This window comes from Triticum aestivum, chromosome 2A, assembly GCF_018294505.1.
Source record: "Triticum aestivum cultivar Chinese Spring chromosome 2A, IWGSC CS RefSeq v2.1, whole genome shotgun sequence".
NCBI classification, from domain to species: domain Eukaryota; kingdom Viridiplantae; phylum Streptophyta; class Magnoliopsida; order Poales; family Poaceae; genus Triticum; species Triticum aestivum.
In genome coordinates this window covers 723,548,782-723,572,772 of record NC_057797.1, presented here as the reverse complement: position 1 = coordinate 723,572,772, position 23,991 = coordinate 723,548,782, and the positions used below count along the sequence as shown (strand labels likewise).

Sequence of the window (23,991 nt, the reverse complement as noted above, 5' to 3'; positions counted from 1 at the left end):
CCGGCCAAGAGAGAGAGGTGCAGGAGGAGTCCTACTCCTACCGGGAGTAGGACTCCCCCCCCCCCAATCCTATTCCAACTAGGATTCCCAAGGGGGAAAGAGGGAGAGGGGTGGCCGGCCACCTCTCCTAGTCCTAATAGGACTAGGGGAAGGGGGGAGGCGCGCAACCCCCTTGGGCTGCCCCTTTCTCCTTTCCACTAAGGCCCATGAAGGCCCATATGGCTCCCGGGGGGTTCCGGTAACCTCCCGGTAACCCGGTAAAATCCCGATTTCACCCGGAACACTTCTGATGTCCAAACATAGGCTTCCAATATATCAATCTTTATGTCTTGACCATTTCGAGACTCCTCGTCATGTCCGTGATCACATCCGGGACTCCGAACAACCTTCGGTACATCAAAATGCATAAACTCATAATATAACTGTCATCGTAACCTTAAGCGTGCGGACCCTACGGGTTCGAGAACAATGTAGACATGACCGAGACACCTCTCCGGTCAATAACCAATAGCGGGACCTGGATGCCCATATTGGCTCCTACATATTCTACGAAGATCTTTATCGGTCAGACCGCATAACAACATACGTTGTTCCCTTTGTCATCGGTATGTTACTTGCCCGAGATTCGATCGTCGGTATCCAATACCTAGTTCAATCTCGTTACCGGCAAGTCTCTTTACTCGTTCCGTAATACATCATCTCACAACTAACATATTAGTTGTAATGCTTGCAAGGCTTATGTGATGTGTATTATCGAGAGGGCCCAGAGATACCTCTCCGACAATCGGAGTGACAAATCCTAATCTCGAAATACGCCAACCCAACATCGACCATTGGAGACACCTGTAGTACTCCTTTATAATCACCCAGTTACGTTGTGACGTTTGGTAGTACCCAAAGTGTTCCTCCGGTAAACGGGAGTTGCATAATCTCATAGTCATAGGAACATGTATAAGTCATGAAGAAAGCAATAGCAACATACTAAACGATCGGGTGCTAAGCTAATGGAATGGGTCATGTCAATCAGATCATTCTACTAATGATGTGACCTCGTTAATCAAATAACAACTCATTGTTCATGGTTAGGAAACATAACCATCTTTGATTAACGAGCTAGTCAAGTAGAGGCATACTAGTGACACTTTGTTTGTCTATGTATTCACACATGTATTATGTTTCCGGTAAATACAATTCTAGCATGAATAATAAACATTTATCATGATTATAAAGAAATAAATAATAACTTTATTATTGCCTCTAGGGCATATTTCCTTCAGTCTCCCACTTGCACTAGAGTCAATAATCTAGATTACACTGTAATGATTCTAACACCCATGGAGCCTTGGTGTTGATCATGTTTTGCTCGTGGAAGAGGCTTAGTCAACGGGTCTGCAACATTCAGATCCGTATGTATCTTGCAAATCTCTATGTCTCCCACCTGGACTAGATCCCGGATGGAGTTGAAGCGTCTCTTGATGTATTTGGTCCTTTTGTGAAATCTGGATTCCTTTGGCAAGGCAATTGCACCAGTATTGTCACAAAAGATTTTCATTGGACCCGATGCACTAGGTATGACACCTAGATCGGATATGAACTCCTTCATCCAGACTCCTTCATTTGCTGCTTCCGAAGCAGCTATGTATTCCGCTTCACATGTAGATCCCGCTACGACGCTTTGTTTAGAACTGCACCAACTGACAGCTCCACCGTTTAATGTAAACACGTATCCGGTTTGCGATTTAGAATCGTCCGGATCAGTGTCAAAGCTTGCATCAACGTAACCTTTTACGATGAGCTCTTTGTCACCTCCATATACGAGAAACATATCCTTAGTCCTTTTCAGGTATTTCAGGATGTTCTTGACCGCTGTCCAGTGATCCACTCCTGGATTACTTTGGTACCTCCCTGCTAAACTTATAGCAAGGCATATATCAGGTCTGGTACACAGCATTGCATACATGATAGATCCTATGGCTGATGCATAGGGAACATCTTTCATATTCTCTCTATCTTCTGCAGTGGTCGGGCATTGAGTCTTACTCAATTTCACACCTTGTAACACAGGCAAGAACCATTTCTTCGCTTGATCCATTTTGAACTTCTTCAAAATTTTGTCAAGGTATGTGCTTTGTGAAAGTCCAATTAAGCGTTTTGATCTATCTCTATAGATCTTAATGCCTAATATGTAAGCAGCTTCACCGAGGTCTTTCATTGAAAAACTTTTATTCAAGTATCCCTTTATGCTATCCAGAAATTCTATATCATTTCCAATCAGTAATATGTCATCCACATATAATATCAGAAATGCTATAGAGCTCCCACTCACTTTCTTGTAAATACAGGCTTCTCCGAAAGTCTGTATAAAACCAAATGCTTTGATCACACTATCAAAACGTTTATTCCAACTCCGAGAGGCTTGCACCAGTCCATAAATGGATCGCTGGAGCTTGCACACTTTGTTAGCTCCCTTTGGATCGACAAAACCTTCCGGTTGCATCATATACAACTCTTCTTCCAGAAATCCATTCAGGAATGCAGTTTTGACATCCATCTGCCAAATTTCATAATCATAAAATGCGGCAATTGCTAACATGATTCGGACGGACTTAAGCATCGCTACGGGTGAGAAGGTCTCATCGTAGTCAATCCCTTGAACTTGCCGAAAACCTTTTGCGACAAGTCGAGCTTTGTAGACAGTAACATTACCATCAGCGTCAGTCTTCTTCTTAAAGATCCATTTATTCTCAATTGCTTGCCGATCATCGGGCAAGTCAACCAAAGTCCATACTTTGTTCTCATACATGGATCCCATCTCAGATTTCATGGCTTCAAGCCACTTTGCGGAATCTGGGCTCACCATCGCTTCTTCATAGTTCGTAGGTTCATCATGATCTAGTAGCATGACTTCCAGAATAGGATTACCGTACCACTCTGGTGTGGATCTTACTCTGGTTGATCTACGAGGTTCAGTAGTATCTTGATCTGAAGTTTCATGATCATTATCATTGGCTTCCTCACTAACTGGTGTAGGTGTCACTGAAACAGTTTTCTGTGATGAACTACTTTCCAGTAAGGGAGCAGGTACAGTTACCTCGTCAAGTTCCACTTTCCTCCCACTCACTTTTCTGTGATGATCCATTCTTAGCAACGAATGTCTTGCTTTCGGATCTGTGATAGAAGGTGTACCCAACAGTTTCCTTTGGGTATCCTATGAAGACACATTTCTCCGATTTGGGTTCGAGCTTATCAGGTTGAAGCTTTTTCACATAAGCATCGCAGCCCCAAACTTTAAGAAACGACAACTTTGGTTTCTTGCCAAACCACAGTTCATAAGGCGTCGTCTCAACGGATTTTGATGGTGCCCTATTTAACGTGAATGCGGCCGTCTCTAAAGCATAACCCCAAAATGATAGCGGTAAATCTGTAAGAGACATCATAGATCGCACCATATCTAGTAAAGTACGATTACGACGTTCGGACACACCATTGCGCTGTGGTGTTCCGGGTGGCGTGAGTTGTGAAACTATTCCACAGTTTTTCAAATGTATACCAAACTCGTAACTCAAATATTCTCCTCCACGATCAGATCGTAGAAACTTTATTTTCTTGTTATGATGATTTTCAACTTCACTCTGAAATTCTTTGAACTTTTCAAATGTTTCAGACTTATGCTTCATTAAGTAGATATATCCATATCTGCTCAAATCATCTGTGAAGGTGAGAAAATAACGATACCCGCCTCGAGCCTCAATATTCATTGGACCACATACATCGGTATGTATGATTTCCAACAAATCTGTTGCTCTCTCCATAGTACCGGAGAACAGTGTTTTAGTCATCTTGCCCATGAGGCACGGTTCGCAAGTACCAAGTGATTCATAATCAAGTGGTTCCAAAAGTCCATCAGCATGGAGTTTCTTCATGCGCTTTATACCGATATGACCTAAACGACAGTGCCACAAATAAGTTGCACTTTCATTATCAACTCTGCATCTTTTGGCTTCAACATTATGAATATGTGTATTACTACTATCGAGATTCAATAAGAATAGACCACTCTTCAAGGGTGCATGACCATAAAAGATATTACTCATATAAATAGAACAACCATTATTCTCTGATTTAAATGAATAACCGTCTCGCATTAAACAAGATCCTGATATAATGTTTATGCTCAACGCTGGCACCAAATAACAATTACTTAGGTCTAATATTAATCCCGAAGGTAGATGTAGAGGTAGCGTGCCGACTGCGATCACATCGACTTTGGAACCGTTTCCCACGCGCATCGTCACCTCGTCCTTAGCCAATCTTCGCTTAATCCGTAGCCCCTGTTTCGAGTTGCAAATATTAGCAACAGAACCAGTATCAAATACCCAGGTACTACTGCGAGCATTGGTAAGGTACACATCAATAACATGTATATCACATATACCTTTGTTCACCTTGCCATCCTTCTTATTCGCCAAATACTTGGGGCAGTTCCGCTTCCAGTGACCAGTCTGCTTGCAGTAGAAGCACTCAGTTTCAGGCTTAGGTCCAGTCTTGGGTTTCTTCTCTTGAGCAGCAACTAGCTTGCTGTTCTTCTTGAAGTTCCCTTTCTTCTTTCCTTTGCCTTTTTTCTTGAAACTAGTGGTTTTGTTAACCATCAACACTTGATGCTCCTTTTTGATTTCTACCTCCGCAGCTTTCAGCATTGCGAAGAGCTCGGAAATAGTCTTGTTCATCCCTTGCATATTATAGTTCATCATGAAGCTCTTGTAGCTTGGTGGCAGTGATTGGAGAATTCTGTCAATGACGCAATCATCCGGAAGATTAACTCCCAATTGAATCAAGTGATTATTATACCCAGACATTTTGAGTATATGCTCACTGACAGAACTGTTCTCCTCCACCTTGCAGCTATAGAACTTATTGGAGACTTCATATCTCTCAATTCGGGCATTTGCTTGAAATATTAACTTCAACTCCTGGAACATCTCATATGCTCCATGACGTTCAAAACGTCGTTGAAGTCCCGATTCTAAGCCGTAAAGCATGGCACACTGAACTATCGAATAGTCATCAGCTTTGCTCTGCCAGACGTTCACAACATCTGGTGTTGCTCCAGCAGCAGGCCTGGCACCCAGCGGTGCTTCCAGGACGTAATTCTTCTGTGCAGCAATGAGGATAATCCTCAAGTTACGGACCCAGTCCGTGTAATTGCTACCATCATCTTTCAACTTTGCTTTCTCAAGGAACGCATTAAAATTCAACGGAACAACAGCACGAGCCATCTATCTACAATCAACATAAACGAGCAAGATACTTTTAGGGACTAAGTTCATGATAAATTTTAAGTTCAATTAATCATATTACTAAAGAACTCCCACTTAGATAGACATCCCTCTAATCCTCTAAGTGATCACGTGATCCAAATCAACTAAACCATGTCCGATCATCACGTGAGATGGAGTAGTTTCATCGGTGAACATCATTATGTTGATCATATCTACTATATGATTCACGCTCGACCTTTCGGTCTCCGTGTTCCGAGGCCATATCTGCATATGCTAGGCTCGTCAAGTTTAACCTGAGTATTCTGCGTGCGCAACTGTTTTGCACCCGTTGTATTTGAACGTAGAGCCTATCACACCCGATCATCACGTGGTGTCTCAGCACGAAGAACTTTCGCAACGGTGCATACTCAGGGAGAACACTTCTTGATAATTTAGTGAGAGATCATCTTATAATGCTACCGTCAATCAAAGCAAGATAAGATGCATAAAAAGATAAACATCACATGCAATCAATATAAGTGATATGATATGGCCATCATCATCTTGTGCTTGTGATCTCCATCTCCGAAGCACCGTCATGATCACCATCGTCACCGGCGCGACACCTTGATCTCCATCGTAGCATCGTTGTCGTCTCGCCAATCTTATGCTTTCACGACTATCACTACCGTTTAGTAATAAAGTAAAGCATTACATCGCGATTGCATTGCATACAATAAAGCGACAACCATATGGCTCCTGCCAGTTGCCGATAACTTGGTTACAAAACATGATCATCTCATACAATAAAATTCAGCATCATGCCTTGACCATATCACATCACAACATGCCCTGCAAAAACAAGTTAGACGTCCTCTACTTTGTTGTTGCATGTTTTACGTGGCTGCTACGGGCTTAAGTAAGAACCAATCTCACCTACGCATCAAAACCACAACGATAGTTTGTCAAATAGACTCCGTTTTAACCTTCGCAAGGACCGGGCGTAGCCACACTCGGTTCAACTAAAGTTGGAGAGACAGTCGCCCGCAAGCCATCTATGTGCAAAGCACGTCGAGGGAACCGGTCTCGCGTAAGCGTACGCGTAAGGTTGGTCCGGGTCGTCTCGTCCAACAATACCGCCGAACCAAAGTATGACATGCTGGTAGGCAGTATGACTTGTATCGTCCACAACTCACTTGTGTTCTACTCGTGCATATAACATCAACATAAATAACCTGGCTCTGATACCACTGTTGGGTTTCGTAGTAATTTCAAAAAATTTCCTACGCACACGCAAGATCATGTGATACATAGCAACGAGGGGAGAGTATTGTCTACGTACCCAACGCAGACTGACTGCGGAAGCGATGACACGACGTAGAGGAAGTAGTCGTACGTCTTCTCGATCCAACCGATCAAGCACCGAAACTACGGCACCTCCGAGTTCGAGCACACGTTCAGCTTGATGACGATCCCCGGACTCCGATCCAGCAAAGTGTCGGGGAAGAGTTCCGTCAGCACGACGGCGTGGTGACGATCTTGATGAACTACAGCAGCAGGGCTTCGCCTAAACTCCGCTACAGTATTATCGAGGAATATGGTGGCAGGGGGCACCGCACACGGCTAAGGAATAGATCACGTGGATCAACTTGTGTCAACTTGTGTCTTTGGGGTGCCTCTACCTCAGTATATAAAGGAGCCAAGGGGGGAGGGGGCGCCGGCCAAGAGAGAGAGGCGCAGGAGGAGTCCTACTCCTACCGGGAGTAGGACTCCCCCCCCCCCAATCCTATTCCAACTAGGATTCCCAAGGGGGAAAGAGGGAGAGGGGTGGCCGGCCACCTCTCCTAGTCCTAATAGGACTAGGGGAAGGGGGGAGGCGCGCAGCCCCCTTGGGCTGCCCCTTTCTTCTTTCCACTAAGGCCCATGAAGGCCCATATGGCTCCCGGGGGGTTCCGGTAACCTCCCGGTAACCCGGTAAAATCCCGATTTCACCCGGAACACTTCCGATGTCCAAACATAGGCTTCCAATATATCAATCTTTATGTCTCGACCATTTCGAGACTCCTCGTCATGTCCGTGATCACATCCGGGACTCCGAACAACCTTCGGTACATCAAAATGCATAAACTCATAATATAACTGTCATCGTAACCTTAAGCGTGCGGACCCTACGGGTTCGAGAACAATGTAGACATGACCGAGACACGTCTCCGGTCAATAACCAATAGCGGGACCTGGATGCCCATATTGGCTCCTACATATTCAACGAAGATCTTTATCGGTCAGACCGCATAACAACATACGTTGTTCCCTTTGTCATCGGTATGTTACTTGCCCGAGATTCGATCGTCGGTATCCAATACCTAGTTCAATCTCGTTACCGGCAAGTCTCTTTACTCGTTCCGTAATACATCATCTCACAACTAACATATTAGTTGTAATGCTTGCAAGGCTTATGTGATGTGTATTACCGAGAGGGCCCAGAGATACCTCTCCGACAATCGGAGTGACAAATCCTAATCTCGAAATACGCCAACCCAACATCGACCATTGGAGACACCTGTAGTACTCCTTTATAATCACCCAGTTACGTTGTGACGTTTGGTAGTACCCAAAGTGTTCCTCCGGTAAACGGGAGTTGCATAATGTCATAGTCATACGAACATGTATAAGTCATGAAGAAAGCAATAGCAACATACTAAACGATCGGGTGCTAAGCTAATGGAATGGGTCATGTCAATCAGATCATTCTACTAATGATGTGACCTCGTTAATCAAATAACAACTCATTGTTCATGGTTAGGAAACATAACCATCTTTGATTAACGAGCTAGTCAAGTAGAGGCATACTAGTGACACTTTGTTTGTCTATGTATTCACACATGTATTATGTTTCCGGTAAATACAATTCTAGCATGAATAATAAACATTTATCATGATTATAAGGAAATAAATAATAACTTTATTATTGCCTCTAGGGCATATTTCCTTCATGCGGCAGATGGAAAGACAATAGGATTGGTCACGCAAGAACATAATTTCTCACATTCGCTCGTTAAGACACTCCATTGTTAAATAAAAAGTTCTATCCCATGTACTGAAGCCAATTTAATCAATTTCATAGATGACACTGGTTTTCTTGTTATTTGCTATGGATTTTTTATTTTATTTTTTGTGGGGATGCCATGGATTGAATCGAATATCGAACAAATTATCCCTATGCACTGAAGTCGATTTTAATTGACACTATTTTTCATTAGAACTTGTTATTGAACATCGATTGAATAGAATAGCAACCAAATTATCTCTATGCCCACAACCATAACTCGTGTTCCTAGTAATCAAGCAAGAAATCAAAGATCAAAAGACCAGCAAAGCAAAAAAGAAAATTTACCCGTGTGGTTGTGTCGTATCTCTTGTGGAAGTAGTAGAGCTGAATCTCTTGGTGAACGAACAAAGGCACCTTACGAGCTCTCCACTACGAGCCTGCGACGTCCCGGTCTGCTGCCTCCGCCTATGTGTGGCACACTCATGGCGGTACAGAGCTGCTGCGCCACCCGGGATCCGCCGCCTCCATGTACGGGCTGCAGCGCTCCACTAGTCGAAGCAGCTGCCCCATCCACCATCCACCTCCTCCAGGTCGGGGCTGGAGCGCTCGAGCTTCTCAGTCTCTGCAGGCAGCTGCGCCCGCCCAAGATCCACCTCTCCATGGTCGGAGCTCTCGAGCTGCCCCTGACCTGCTGCGCGCCTGAGGAGAGAAGAACATGGCCAGCATCCGGAGAAGATGACAGAGAAGTCGCCTCCTGAAGTAAGGGGGCACGGGGTGGACATCGCGGCGGCTTCATCCCCTCCGTCCTTCATGCTCTGGTCCATGTCCGAGCTCTGACGGGAAAGAGAGAGAGGAGTAACGAGGTGAAGAATACGAGAGGACCCCGCTGGACCAAACAGACGCGTATTAGGATTGGTATTTTGTTTTTTTTTTCGCTGCCAAAAACAGCCACGCCAAGGAGAGGCAGGGATGGGCGGCAGCGATCAGCGGCGCACGGATGGGCACACGTAGGGGGCGCAGGTAAGCCCCGTCCCCACTCCAGTAGTCGGAGGCCGAGTCAAAAGGCGGGACGGGGACAGCATCTAGGCAGCGTACGTACGTTCGGCTCATCGCGCGGGACAGGATCCGGTGTCCCGATCCACGTCGCTGACACGTATCGGCAAAGCCTTGACCAGCGCGACACACATATGAACAATCATTTTGGCCGGGTTCGGTAGATCGGGAGGGTCAACTTCTTATTCATTTCGTCTCATTTCCCCCTCGGCATTCAGCCTAGTGTGGCAGTTCCAGCACATGAAATAAAGAAATGATTGGGTTTGGGGAGGAAGGTCAACTTGCCATTCATTCCACTCCCTTCCCTAGCTGAGCTGAGCTAGCGTGGTATGTAGCCAGTGCACCAGTTGCAGAGATGAGTCTGCATGAGTGCTGTCAGTAATATTATTGTTATAGTAGAATATATGTTCACACAGACAGACAGAACCTCGGTCGAATCTGTTCATATCTCCTTTCCCCTGCCGCCCGATCGAGTGAGTGATTCTTCCTTTCCTTCACCAACCTACCCTGCCCTGCCCGGTGGTCGCGCGATCATGACGATCTTGCCCTCTGTGTTTTCGCCAAGGGATTGGCCATCAGCACAAGGTGGGACGGAAGATCAGCCCAATATATATTCAGCTAGTAGTAGCAAGCGTGCAACCTGTTGATTCTCGTACGCACGCACGTACGTACGTCATGGAGCACCAAAGTGTTACTGTTTGTCTTTGGTAGCAACTTCTGGCTGCATATATATATCAGCCACAAGCTCGCACACATAATTTTACTCTGCGAAAAGCGCACGGCTCGATCGGCTCGTGCTCGTGCATTGCACGTAGCCACGGACACATAATTTTACCCGCGAAAAGTGTTAGATCGTCTGGTGCTCGATCGTGTGCATTGCACATAGTCATGGATAGATAGCTAGCTAGACTCGATCACTCACGATTAGGCGATTATTCAATCTTCTTCGCTTTGTTGTTGGTGGTGGATGGGCCGATCAAGTCGTAGACGGCAAGCCGCCAATGGTCTGGTGCGTGCCGTGCGACCCAGGGAACCGAACCCGCCCCCGAGCGCGACGGAGAGCCATCCCGGCCGGCCGGACGCCGTCTTCGGCTGGCTGTGCGACACACGGCGCAAGCACGGGCACGGCGACGACGACGACAGCTATAGTGCGCGCACGCGTGGCACGCCGCCGCGCGCAGAGCAGCAGCAGCATCGGCGCGCGCACCCGCTCTCTGTAACACGTGCCGCGGCCAAGACGGCGACGCTGACCCGGCCGTCGGGCGCCGGCGTCGACCGATCGCGTCGTCGGAGGGGGGAAAAGGCAGAGGGGTTGACGTGTTGCGGGTCATGATCGAGTGCGACTTTTGAGCTGTTAGGCTCGGCGTTGACACGGCATATAGGAGTAGATCCGAATTTTTTTAGCTGTTTGGTGGGTCAAAGCGTGGTCTGACTTTGGATCGTGAAGCATACGTGCTGGCCGGGTCTACTCGGTTTCTCTCCCCGACAGCTGCCGAGACCCATGCATGGCAGACCCGACTTGTTTGGATCCTAGCGAGCGTGGGAGTTGGTTGGTCTCGTCGACCCCTCTCGTTTCCATCGTAAAACCCTAGCGTGTGCGCCTAACACACCACATGCATGCGTGGTTAGGACTTGGGATAATCCGTGACTGATCCGTCCAAGCACTGGCGGACCTCCCCACTGGGCAGGGTATGGCAGCCGACATACCTTACTTCTGGGCAAAAAAAATTATATACATATGCATCTATCGATCGATACTTGAATGAATTGCTTGACTCGTTTGACCGCACCCAGGGCTGGCAGCCTGGCCTAATGGGCCGACGCGACGCATCCAGCTGTTGGGCACTTGGGCTAGTAACAACCGGTCGAGATCGATCCAGCGCCCACGCACACGAGACACGACGCCCAGCCGCGATGCAACCCTAAGCAGCTAGCGCGGCGGCGGCGGCGGCTGGCCAGGTCGTGAGGACGAGGAGGGCCGTGGGCGACCGACGACGGGGCAGCCGACAGCCGGACGGCAGCGGCTGGCTAGGGGCTTAGAGGGCGGCGGCAGCAAGCTCCAGCGACAGCAGAAAGCGGCGGCTCCAGCGGGCGACGATAGTTAAGGATTTTCCTGGTAATCTCTCAGGGTCCGAAACTCTGAAACGCTCCTCTGCTCTAAACTATTTGCAGCCACTACCACTTTGTTTATACAATTATACTTTTCATTCATGCTAGTGTACGCACAAGTTTTTTGTTTTTAGATGATTATACGTACAAGCTAATAAGATGCCCAACCAGCACAGTTCTATGACTTCTGTCCATAAGATGAAAAAGAAGGGGAAAGAACCAGCAAATGCAAAGGAAAGAGGAGGAAGAGGTATATTTATCATGTCCGCTTGGTAAAATTAAGGAAGATGTGTTACATTGAGTGATAGATCTTCAAAAGATTGCTCTTGTTAAAATTAAGGAAGATTTTCAGAAGGAGGGTAGGGCACTGCCATTGCCTGGGTCTTCTAGACGTCATTATAAGCATTATCGGTATGTTTTAGGTTATTTTCCTATTGAAACGTGTCTACATTTTCATTGTATTTGGTTATTCATTTGTAGTGTGCATTGTTAGTATGTATTGACTTCTTTGATTCGCATCAAAAAAAAAATTCTTAATGAGACTTCGCCCTATTTTAAATATTTTTTATGGTCCGTCTCTACGTCCAAGGGAAAATGGTCAACCATCTCCAATGACCCAAAGAGACATGCATGTATGCATCCCATCTTGTGATTCACAGGACTAGCTAGTAGTAAGCGCCAGCGACACTGCCATTCCTAAACAAACACTCCTATGGTGCTAGTAGTTGTCTGATAAGCTTAGGCCATCTCCAACGCCGACTCTTGAATCTTTCGTATCCGTCCGGACCACGATATCTAGACCGTGAAAGTCATCCAATATAATTTTTATCGGTCCACAACGTGGTCCGGACGTATTTTCTCTCGCAAATAGAAGACAAACATGGAGGGCTTTGCGGGAATCCGGATCGCTCACACGTTTTTTTCTGACCGCCCTGGCCCACCCAATCCCCTCCTCCCTTGCCTGCGCACGTTCCCGTCCGACGCCAGCTGCCCGCATTCATGCCGCTGTAGATCACGCCGCTCCACATTAAAGAGGGCTCAGGGTTGACGCGACCTACAGCGCATTGAAGCGGCACGCCAGCTGGCCAGATCTACGACGGGCGTGCGAGCGAGGAGGCCGTGGCGGCCATGGCCGCGGCAAACCACAACTTCGTCTTGGAGCTGCGTGCCATCTACGACGCCGTCCGCGCTCAAGCCGCCGCTTGCCAGGAAGCGGCCGCCGCCGAGGCGCAACACCAAACGATCGCGGAGGAGAACATCGCCAGCTGCGCCTCCTACGCGCCGCCGCCGAACTATTAGGCATCCCCGTGGGACAACGACATCACCGACGCCACCATTTTCATCGTAGAGTTCACGTCCACCGGCGACGGACAGGTCCCGGACTCCTTCGAGGATGAGTAGACCACGGGAGGCGGCAGGGCCTGGCGTCCCACGTGGGCTGGTCCGTCTCCCATGTTCTACTCTTCGTTGCTGCAGACCGCATCTTCATTTCACGGGTCTTATCGTCTGTGCTCATGGAGACGGCGGATGGAGGACTACACAGGCTTGGACACCGGCCGCCACCGTCGTAGGATAGGTTTAGGGGCGGGTTTTTTCTTCTAAATGTTTGAAATGTAATAAAAATCCGATGCGTTTGTATGAAATTCATCCATGTTTGCATGAATTTCACCTGATTTGTTGAAAAAGAGTTTGAAATATATGTGGCTACGGTTCGGTGGCAGCCTCCCTTATCCGTGTCCGTGGATTGGTCCTTTCTGTCCGCGGATGAATATGAGAGAAAATTTGCGTGTTGTTGTTGGAGATGCCCTTAATTAGCAAAGAGTTGTCTAGACTTTGGATCGCCACTTGGTCTACTACCCAAGTTTATTCTCATGTCCACAGCTGCCGCGCCTTTTGTTTTCTTCGGAGCTAAACCGTATTTTAGTATATGCAAGTAGCCAGTGTGTGCGCCTAACACATGCAGGTTAGGACTTGGGAGTGACCCGGATATACGATCCGTGACTGACCCGTCCAAGCAAAAACGTCAACAAACCCAAAGGGTTTTCCGTGGAAAATGTGGAAAGCGTCAGCTGGGAAGAACCCATTCACATGCATGTGGATGTGGTTATAGTATATTCATCACTCGCAGGATTACTGAACACCAGGAGCACTTGCTATTTCCACAAAGAATATACCGTGCGCTTTTCAGACAGGTTCGATCCGCTGCACGCACGTTTCTTATTTACGTAAAACCCTACTGGGAAACGTTTGGGGCCGGGGCACCGGCCGAAGCTTCGGCCGGTCCAGTCCACGCGCGCACGCCGCGATCCAGTCGCGAGCAACCACGTGACGCTGCGGATCTCGCGAATCTCACCTCATTTCTGTCTCGCAGCTCCGCGGATCTCGTCCCCATCCTCATCTCCTGCAGCGCCGGCGCCCACATCTCGCCGTCGGCCATGGAAGGTCGAATCCCCTGCGTGTCCATGGATGTAGATCTCACCCCGCCATGCTTTACAGCCCGTTTCGCCATTGGATGCAGCCCGTTGACCAATCCCCATCCCCGGCGGTTGCAACTCCCACACGTCTCGTGCTTCTGCCTCGCCGCCGACAAGCCGGACGGCGATGGTCGACACCGGAGGCTTCTGCAGAATCGTCGCACCACCTCATGTTGCAACCGTTTAAAAAAAAGCTTCATCCCCTAGATGAAAAGCTTCAACCGGATGTAGAGAAAGCTACAAGTGGTCAGCGCCATCGCCGGAAAGCTACAACCGTTGACATGAAATGCTACATCCTTCGATTAAAAAAGCTTCAACCGAAACGACACAAAAAGCCTTGACCAAGTGCTGCTAAAAAGAAAATAGCTACAACTTTTGGTAAAAAAGCTTCAACGGTTGTTGGAAAAAGCTCCCACAATTGAGAGAGAAAGCTACAACTAGACACTATGAAAATAAGAAAGCTTCAACCAGCGACGGCTAGAGGTGGAAGAAGATGATAAAATGCTGCAGTTTTGCTACGTGCTTCAACCGGCATAGATTTTTGCTACAACTGGCATAGCATTTTGCTACAACTAGCGTCACGTTTTGCTACAACACACAGCCGGCGTCGCGGTTTTGCTACAACTAGCATCGTTTTTTGCTACAACCGGCATAATGTTTTGCTACATCCATCATGGCTGAGCTGCGACCCAGCACGGGTTTCCGTGAATTCTGGCGGCGAGATCCAGCACGGGGGGCAGGGGTGCATGCTGCAACCGGTCACCGGCGAGCTGCTACGGGCTCGCGGCGAGCTGCAACCTCGACCGGCCGTAGCGGAGCTCGAACCCAAATCCATGGCGGCAAGGAGGTCATGACGTATGTAAGACATGATTGAAGCAATCCCAAGGCGGCTTGATAGGTGGGGGAGCTCCTCGTCGACGTGATTCGGCCGTGGGGAACGAATAACAGGCGGATCTAGCCGCCGCCGCCGCGGATCGGGGACGGTCAGTCGCGGGGGGATCCAACTCCCTGTTTTTCTTCTTGTGCCTGTTCGTACACGGTCGCAACAAAACTATTTTTTTTGCTGCAACGGTTGCTTCAGTCCGTGTATGCGCGCAGATCTAATGGTCCATGCAAACCGCATCGGACGGCTGGGCCTCGACCGGCCCAACTGTTGGGCCGGTGCGCCGGCGCAGATCGCTGCCCAACCCTACTATGCACTCCGTGCACGTCATGTACACTCGCGGCCAATGGATAACCATAGGGGTACAACAAAACTATTGGACGCAGCTTATCGTTAACGGAAGCCGAACAATGAGTGAGTGCACTAAATAATACAGTGCCTTTTTCCTGTCTTGTGAATTCTCTGGCTTTAATGATGTGCCCAGTGTGAAACGAGGGCGAACTCACCATCTGGCTCATAGGGGGTCAACACCACCTTTTTTTTTGAGAAATCTTGACTGCTTTATTCATTCAAAGGAATTGTCATAGGTACAAGGTTCAGGTCATGTGGGTAACCCAACCAAACATGAATACCTATGTTAAGATTACAAACGAACTTGGCAAGATTATGAGCCTCGAAATTAAATTTCCTACGCTCGAAAACAAATGAGCAAGACACAAAACTACTCATATGGTTCGTTATTTCATGAACTAAAGCTGCATTAGGGCCTCCGGTGCCTCTGTTTATGTCGTTCACCGCCTCCTGGCAGTCCGAGGCCACATATATCTTCTGCTCCACAAGATCATCCGCCAAAGCTAATGCTTCACGGCAAGCAAAAGTCTCCAACAGCAGCGGGTCAGTAATGCCATAGTACACCATCGCTGATGAGCCCAGGTAGTTACCTTCATGGTCCCGACATAGCGCCGCTACTGCTCCTCCTCGCCTTGTTCTCCCAACGGCTCCGTCCACATTAATCTTCACCATCCCTCCGGGGGGTGGAATCCACCGCTTGGGCCGTTGAGCCGGGATTGATCTTGTGATTGCATGTACACTTTCAACGCGTAGATTACCCAACTCTGCGATGTAGTTGTCAATGAAAGATGCCATTTGTTGTGGGCTCTGAAAAATTGATTCATAAATTGCCTTTCTCCTTGCATACCATATAGACCAAAGTGTAATGACCATCCTTGTAAACTTATCATGATCCAAGCTCTCACTCATCTCGAACAGCCAAATCCTTGCATTGGCTCCATGTTGTCCGACATCTGGGAGACCAGCATGTCATCTGACAGTGCCCAAATTCAACGTGACATCGTACATGCAACAAGGGCACGCCGCTAAGAATCCTCACATCCGCATAGGGGGCACACGTCTTGAGCTGACATATTTCTTCGCTTCAAAACATCCGTTGTCGGGAGGGAATGATGAGCAAGTCTCCACAGGAAAATCCTCACTTTCGATGGGACTTTCAATTTCCATAATGCACTCCACACTCTTTCATCCTTCTCAGAACTGGACATCCCGCTGCACCCATTTTGCCACTCCTCCCGCTGTAGCTTGGTCTTTAGCAAGAATCTGTAGGCCGGGCTTACAGTAAACTGGCCCTTTCTGTCCGGGTTCCATGCCCAAAAATCCTGTATATTGCGCGTGCAAACAATATATAGGGGGTCAACACCACCTGGACCCCAAAACGCCGCATGCGAACAGCCCGGGTGGGCTATGACGGAAGCCCAGAGGCCCACGCAATGCGGACCCGCACCATCGTTATTTTGTTGTTAGGTACGCTGGGCCAGATGGGCCTGCCTGTGGAGCCAGTGTCTATCGCATTCGCAGCCTCCTGGGTGCACGGGTCAACTCCTGTGTGACCCCTGAACTCTCACTTTCCCTTTCTGGTTACATCGGGCGAACCTTTGCCTCCAAATTTCCCTTTGGGTCCCTGCCGAATTCCACCAGTTCCCGTGTGCCTAGTTGTTCCTTCTCATTGCTGCGACGAAAACGAAAAAAAAAAAATACTACGTACGTGCTAATTGCAGATCATATCAGGCTTAGACTGTCTCCACCAATGCTCGTCGCAGGTTGCACTGCATTGCACTAGCAAGTTTAACCGGACGGTTCGTCAGACTGGCTGGGGCGTTCCCGCCGTGGAGCCTTCCGACGATCGCGGCCGTGGCACCATGCATGCAACCCGTCCCTACCTGGTGTACGTACCGCATTGCCCGTCTCAAATCGTCTCGACGTACTCGATGGCTCGACCATGTGCATGCATGCACTAGTAGAAAACGGAAGTTTAGCGCCGGTTCGTAAGGGTCTTTAGTGCCGGTTCCATAACCGGCACTAAAGGGTGGGCACTAAAGGCCCCCCCCTCTTTAGTACCGGTTCGGCACGAACCGGCGCTAAAGTGCCATCACGTGGCGTGAGCTCGCGCCCTGGTATGGGGGACCTTTAGTACCGGTTGATGTTACCAACCGGTACTAAATGTTTTTTTTTTGATTTTTTTTGAAATTTTTTTAATTTTTTTTCGATTTTTAATTTTTCTGAATTATTTGATGATTTAGTATCTAATCACCTCTCTTAAGTGCTCAAGTGTGGATCACTCATTCCAAATCATCTAACTTCCCGACCGGTCACCCATCCCTCTCATCTAACTTCCCGACCGGTCACCAATCCCTCTCACTACTCTAGCCCGAGCACGCTTAACTTTCGGATTCTATTCTCCTTCGTTTCCGAGTCTGCACTTGTTGTTTTCCTGACAATAGTAAGATGTCAATCCTATTAACCCTCAGGAGTTTAGCTTGAGCATGAAGTCACACATTTCACCGTTTGAGTTTGAAACTATTATTCTAAAAAACAGTAATTATTTAGTAACACTAATATTTCTTGAATAAGTTTGACCATAGTTTGACCACAGTTTGACCATAGTTTGACCAGATTTGACCAAAATTCAAAAAATTGAAATAATTATTTAGTAACACTAATATTCTTGAATAACTATGTGGTAACATTAATACTTCTTGAATAAGTAGTTTGACCAGATTTAACCAAAATTTTTTAAAAAAACTGAAATTTGACCATATCTTTTTTTCCTTTTGGAATTTGAGGATTCTAAAAAATTCCAAACAGGCCGTAGGCAGTCTCCATCGGATGCGGATTTTCGTGCTGAATTTTTTGATATATTATACGTTTTTTTCTGACATCGTATGCAAAAGTTATAGCCGTTTTACATTTTCCCTACACTTTTTGCAAAACATGTCCAAATTGTAGTTTTCAAATTTTCCTAACTAGTAGATGTAGTAATATAACTACCTCTCGAAGGATTCTATTTTTTGAAGTTTTTATTATTTTCTTTTGATTTTTTAGAACTGAAATGGCGACACACGGGGGGGGGGGGGGGGGGGGAGGGGGGTAGAGTTTGAAAATTGGCCTATAGTGCCGGTTTGTGTCACAAACCGGTACTATAGGTCAGACCCCTTTAGTACCGGTTCGTGGCACGAACCGGTACTAAAGGTTACCTTTAGTACCGGTTCGTGCCACGAACCGGTACTAAAGGTTAGGTCTAACCTTTAGTACCGGTTCGTGCCATGAACCGGTACTAAAGGTGATCGTGGGGCCTCGGCCTGACGCCAGCCTGCCACCACCCCTTTAGTACCGGTTCGTGCCACGAACCGGTACTAAAGGTTCAACACGAACCGGCATTAATGCAAATCCGTTCGAACCGGCACTAATGGTACCATTAGTACCGGGCCAAAATCAAACCGGCACTAATGTGCTTCGCGTTTGACCCTTTTTCTACTAGTGATGGTGACACGTAGCTTATTTGAGGCACTACCAACGGCATCAACAGGAGGGCCAACTCGATCGTCGAGTGTCCCTATGCCATCTGCCATTGTGCTTAGTGAGCTGCTGCAAAACGGTCTAGCTAGCTAAGCTAACAATGGGCAATAATCCTACATCTACGTAAAGAAGGACCTACTTACTCTTACATAAACTTCTGAATTTCGCGGGGTGGGGCCCGGGCCGTTTTTTCTTCCAATCATATCATGTCGGGCTAGCTCTCACGTAGGTTTACCTAGACTATTTACGTAGATGTAGCAAAGCCCATAAGCTAACTCAAAAGGAAAGCTAGCTAAGCTAACTACGTGGTTAGTGTGCTTAATTCTCTGTGCGTTTCATAGCTAGCTAGGGCACTTGTTGGCGAAAACCGTGTTTTTTTTCCAGAATAATGCAAGCTATAGCTGCGTTTACAGAAAGTCAAAGCTTAGTTTGATCCACGCATTTAATGGGGACCCATCAGTTGCCTGACAGTAGTACGTGGGATCTAGCTAACAGGTGCCGGCCGGTTGACTCTCAAGTCTTAACCAAGATCGTGTCAAAAAGGAGTAGGCACCATGTCAGACGTTGTGCTGTGCATCATCTGTGCTGCTACAGGCAACGATCGACCAAGCAACCACGGGCCAAGCCGGCAATTTCTCCCTAACCTCAACCGCGTGGGGGCTGCCATTTTTCAGTGATGCGAATGTGGAAGTCAGAGGAGCACGGGGGGTGCTCATGGATGTGCAATAATACATGTATGGACCAACCTGCAGGCCTGGCGACCACTTGTTGACTCATGGCATGGGGATGCCATTCTATTCTTGAGAGTATTGTATACGTGGAACCATGGAGTGATTGCGCAGCACAGTGTGTGAATTATCACGCACGGTACAGGCTCGATTGTCAAAGGGCTCATAAGATCACTTCAGAAGTCTACCAGAGGTCACACACGCATGAGAAGTCTTGTTTCAGAAGTGACCGTTGCCGTGAGAAATCTCAAGGCATGGCCGGTGCCAGTGCCACCGTGCCAGAGAGGAATCATTTGGATCGACGGAGTGAGACACGGCGAGTTGGCCCGGCTGCCCGTACTGTCGCATGTGCACGGGAGCTTTTCAGAAGGAATTTTAGTGGTAGGAGATCGGAGAGGATTCATTCGATCTGGGAAAGATGTGCGCCTGGGCCAGCGCCGATCGATGCATGAGAAGCTTTGCAGCGAGACATATGGCTCAATCAGCTCAAGCCCCATGAGCTTCTGGCCCCGCCTCGGCGAGGGTCACCGGCCGCGTCTCGCTCCAAAAAGGGGTCCTTTGGCCGGGCCATGTGGCAACATGAGCGAGCGATCTCAGTTCGTTTCGTGTGTTGGATGAAGCCCCCAGGTTGATATTGATAGCAGCAACTTGGATTCCCTCGGAAGAAAGGTTAGCAAATTGGATGCTCAGCACCACCGTACCATGTGCAGAGCTCACGATCGTGCAGCCGATGGCGCTGCAAGTACGCATTGCTACTGTCAATGTGCATCAGCTGCTACTTTGCACCGGTGTGTGCAGATTGTTGCAAAAATGGTAAGGGCATGTATAATGGTGGCATATGGATACATATGCCCCATGAAAAAAAGTAATTTGAAGCATCTACATTTATTTTTTCTCCCCAATGCAAGCTACTATTAGTGGGCCTTATTAAGAAATAGAAAATAAAGACTTTAGTACACATGCATCTATACTTTTCATTCCAACCTTTTCAGCTTTCGTCACCGAACCACACTTTTTCTCTTCAAGCACCTGCCTTCTGGAGAGGATTCCGCTTCCCAATCCGAACCTACTTTACGTCATATCCGATCCTACATTGTACATGCCTAAAGAACAACAAAAAAGGGGAACAAAAAAGGAGAGGGGGAGAGAGACTTGTTCAGGCAACCTATGAGCCTCCCTGCGTCAGGCTAGGCTGAACAGGAACGATCATCTACAGCCATAGATTAGCAGCTGATCCTAGCCGTTAATCACGCTCTGGCACACAGTGTTCTGCTTGCCTCCTTATTAGTCAAGGATGCAACGGTACAATCCTATAGAACAGATCCTGTTCAAGTAAGGTCGTGGATCAGTGCAGTGGAAGTTCCCTTTTAAGCTGGTTCTGCTGCTTGTAAGCAGCCGAGGTGGTACTAAAACCGAAATTGCTTCACTTATGGATGATGCTTACGGAAACTGTCGTACGGACAGATGTGCCAGCGCCTAATTCATCCCTCCCCCTGAATTTCGGGGATGGGCCCCTCCTCATTCCAATCTGATGATTTCATTTCAGTCCGTAAGTTTAAATGCGTTGAAAGTTGCCTGTAAGTGTAGCATCTCTCTACTAAAACACCTCTGTTCCCTGCATAATGCCTGGGCGTTTAGCGTGTGATGGAGCGGCCCAGTATGCTACGTGGTCTGGAATCTGGCCCGTTATGGTACTAGGTAAGGAGGAACGAGATTGCTCTTTGGGCCTCGGCCTACTTTTTTCTTTCCTTTCCTAGGACATAAATTATACCGATGTTGCATGCTGCAATAGTGACGTGGAAATGTGGAATGCCATGATCAAATCAATGTCTTTTTTTCGCAAAAAAAAAATCAATGTCTTTTTTTAAAATAGTTTGGATTACTTACCACATGTGTCACATGGTAGGATCGAATCAATGTCGACTCACACAAAAAGATGGTGACCAGTCTTCTTAGTTTCTACTACCTCCATTCCAAAATATATTTTAGAACAGAGGTAGTAAGAGATACACCAACTTGTTTTCAACATCAGTTAGCAAGACACAAATGGAACCCGGCCTCCCGAGATTGTATGGGAAAAAAGAAGACATAAAAGATGGTTGAAGCCCAAATTAGAGAATGTTTTGAATGGCAAGTGAAAAGAAGAAAGGAACCAGTACCGGCAAAAACACAAATTGATCACAAAATTGTCCAAATTTAAGCAGAGCTTAATTTTTACCTAACAAGCATAAGTGGATGAATAAAAAATCAACTAGACACTAATTTGCTTTGTTGCTTGTATAGTTTTGCTTAAATTATGAACATATTATTTTATCTGGGTGAAAACTCATATATCCATGGCATAGTATTTTATATACTCTCCCTTGATTTGGAGCATCCTGGTGTGTCGGGGCCTCTAGGGACATTAAGGGGTCCACCTGTAAGTGTGTGTTGTTGGCTAAGTGTTTTGGGTTTTGCATTTTCCTTTTCCTTTTTAATTTTTATATTTTTCAATTCATGAGAATTTACAAAAATTCATGAACATTTAAATAATCTTTAAATATTTTTAAAATCCATGATTTTTTAAACAATCATGAACTTTTATCTGCATATATTTTGAAAGTTCACAAACAATTTTAAATTAGAGATTTTTTTAGTTTGAGAAACTTTTTAAAATTCATAAATATTTTTTGAAAATGTTTCTAAAGTCAGAATCATATTTTAGCATTCATTGTTTTCTTAATCCATATATGTTTAAAATTTGTGAACATCTTTTGATTTAATGAACCTTTCAAGTAAAAAATGTAGCCTTTTTTTCCTAAGTAGCAGCGTCGCGAGTGGGAAAAAACCTAAACGAGCGAGCGGTGTAGGGAGCTGAGCTCAACGAGCAAGAGCTTCATGGGACGGCCCGAACGTTATCGAACCAATTCTACGATTTCATCATAGAATATGAGCTCACACCGTCACCATTTGCTTACACCAAGACCGATGCCTGTAAAGACACCATAAATCATGCACCGAACAACTTCATTTTCCTCTTAGAACAAATAGTGTCTCCAACAGCAGTCTCGCACGGTATACAAAAACTGCAACATGTAACATAATTAAAACCCAATCCAACATAGATAAAAGCCAAACAAAACAATCAACCCAAAAAACCTACTGGATAAAAAAGAGTTAATCGCATGAGTGAAGAATGGTGCCGCAAAGCAAGGGTGAGCCTCTAGTAATACAAAAATTATCGTGTTAGACACAACTTTGCACGGGTACCACTGTGAAGTGAGCCAATCACAATGTCAAAAAAAAAAACAAGTAATTCATCACATATAGAATCACAGACGTAGCTTTACTTTTCACAAACAAATATTGATCACATGATACACACTCAGAGTACTACTATTAGGTGATATGCTTACTTATGTGCTTCTTAGAAGCGGTAATACAAACCACACGAGTAGATTTTACATAATAAAGCGGGGACAGTTGACCGTTGGGTACGTTGATAGATTGGCACGTATTTATTTATTTAGGTCCGTCGTGTTTTTTGATCGACACGCCGGTAGTAGAAGCATCTAGACGACGGAGAAGGGCAATGGGATAATATTAAGGATGCCGCCAAGGAGGCCGCCCACGATCTGGCCGATGAGGCCAATTAGGCCGCCAAGCCCCCCGAGGCCGCCGCTACCGCTGCCACTGCCATTGCCACTGCCAGTGTCAATACCCAGGAGCTGAACTGGTGCAGTCAGCGTCCCAGTGACGCTGGCTAGGGACGCGTTGCAGGTGGCCAGCGGGGTGACCACCACCACCTTGCACTGGTTGCCGAGCAGAGGGGCGAGCAGCGATGATGTGGCCGGGCCCATGTTCATGGTGTACGTTCCGCTGCGGTCCGCCGTCGCGCTGGCCATCACATCACGGCCGCACACCATCTGCACGGCGGCATCTGTCCACAGCAAAGAAGCAAAGCAAACGTAAGACGGTTGATGAATATAATTGCTTAGGTGGCTATGGAGGCCGGCAGAGGTCCTTACTCGGGAACGGCGGAACCGCAGCCACGTTGATGGAGTTCCCGGCGCTGCATGGCACCACGCCGGAGATCATTGCCAGTGGAGGCTGCTTGCCCGCCGCCTCCGCACCGTGCGGTGCCAGGCTGACGGCGAGGACCAGGAGGGCGGCGAGAAGAAGGCTCTTGGTTGCCATTGGCTTGGATCCGCTCGATCTCTCTGGACTCTGGTGTTGTTGTATGTGTGAGAGGATGTTGTTATGTGCAGAGTGTGGTGGCTTATGCTGCTGCTTGGATCCCCCTTTTATAGGCTTGCGAGGAGGCCAAGTTGCCGCTGTTTAATACGACTAGCGGACTGGGTAGCTGGTTTCATTGAATCACTGTGCCGCGCATGCTTGCAGTGTAGTAGCTGGGCACGCTGCCGTCCGCGTCGGGCATAGGAAGGATCCAAAGCTTGGCCCAAACGCATGCTCCAAAGCAGCAGCAAAAATCTCGATCTGTTCACGGGCCAGCGCATGCATGCATGCATGCAAGCTATAGATTTTCGATCGCAAAAGCTACGAGGGCGTGGGCACGCCGGCCTTGTTA

At 47.3% G+C, this 23,991-nt stretch overlaps 1 protein-coding gene and 1 pseudogene across 1 annotated transcript; both read right to left on the bottom strand.

The window, feature by feature from the left end:
- Positions 1-20,579: 20,579 nt before the first annotated feature.
- Positions 20,580-20,766, bottom strand: LOC123038548 (uncharacterized; annotated as a pseudogene).
- Positions 20,767-22,767: 2,001 nt separating this feature from the next.
- On the bottom strand, positions 22,768-23,662 carry LOC123186219 (phylloplanin). The gene is made up of 2 exons (XM_044598005.1): positions 23,432-23,662; positions 22,768-23,343 (listed from the first exon to the last, which is right to left on the bottom strand). Exons 1-2 carry the CDS (start codon positions 23,598-23,600, stop codon positions 22,976-22,978), a joined length of 537 nt encoding a protein of 178 aa, XP_044453940.1. The 5' UTR covers positions 23,601-23,662; the 3' UTR covers positions 22,768-22,975.
- Positions 23,663-23,991: the final 329 nt, after the last annotated feature.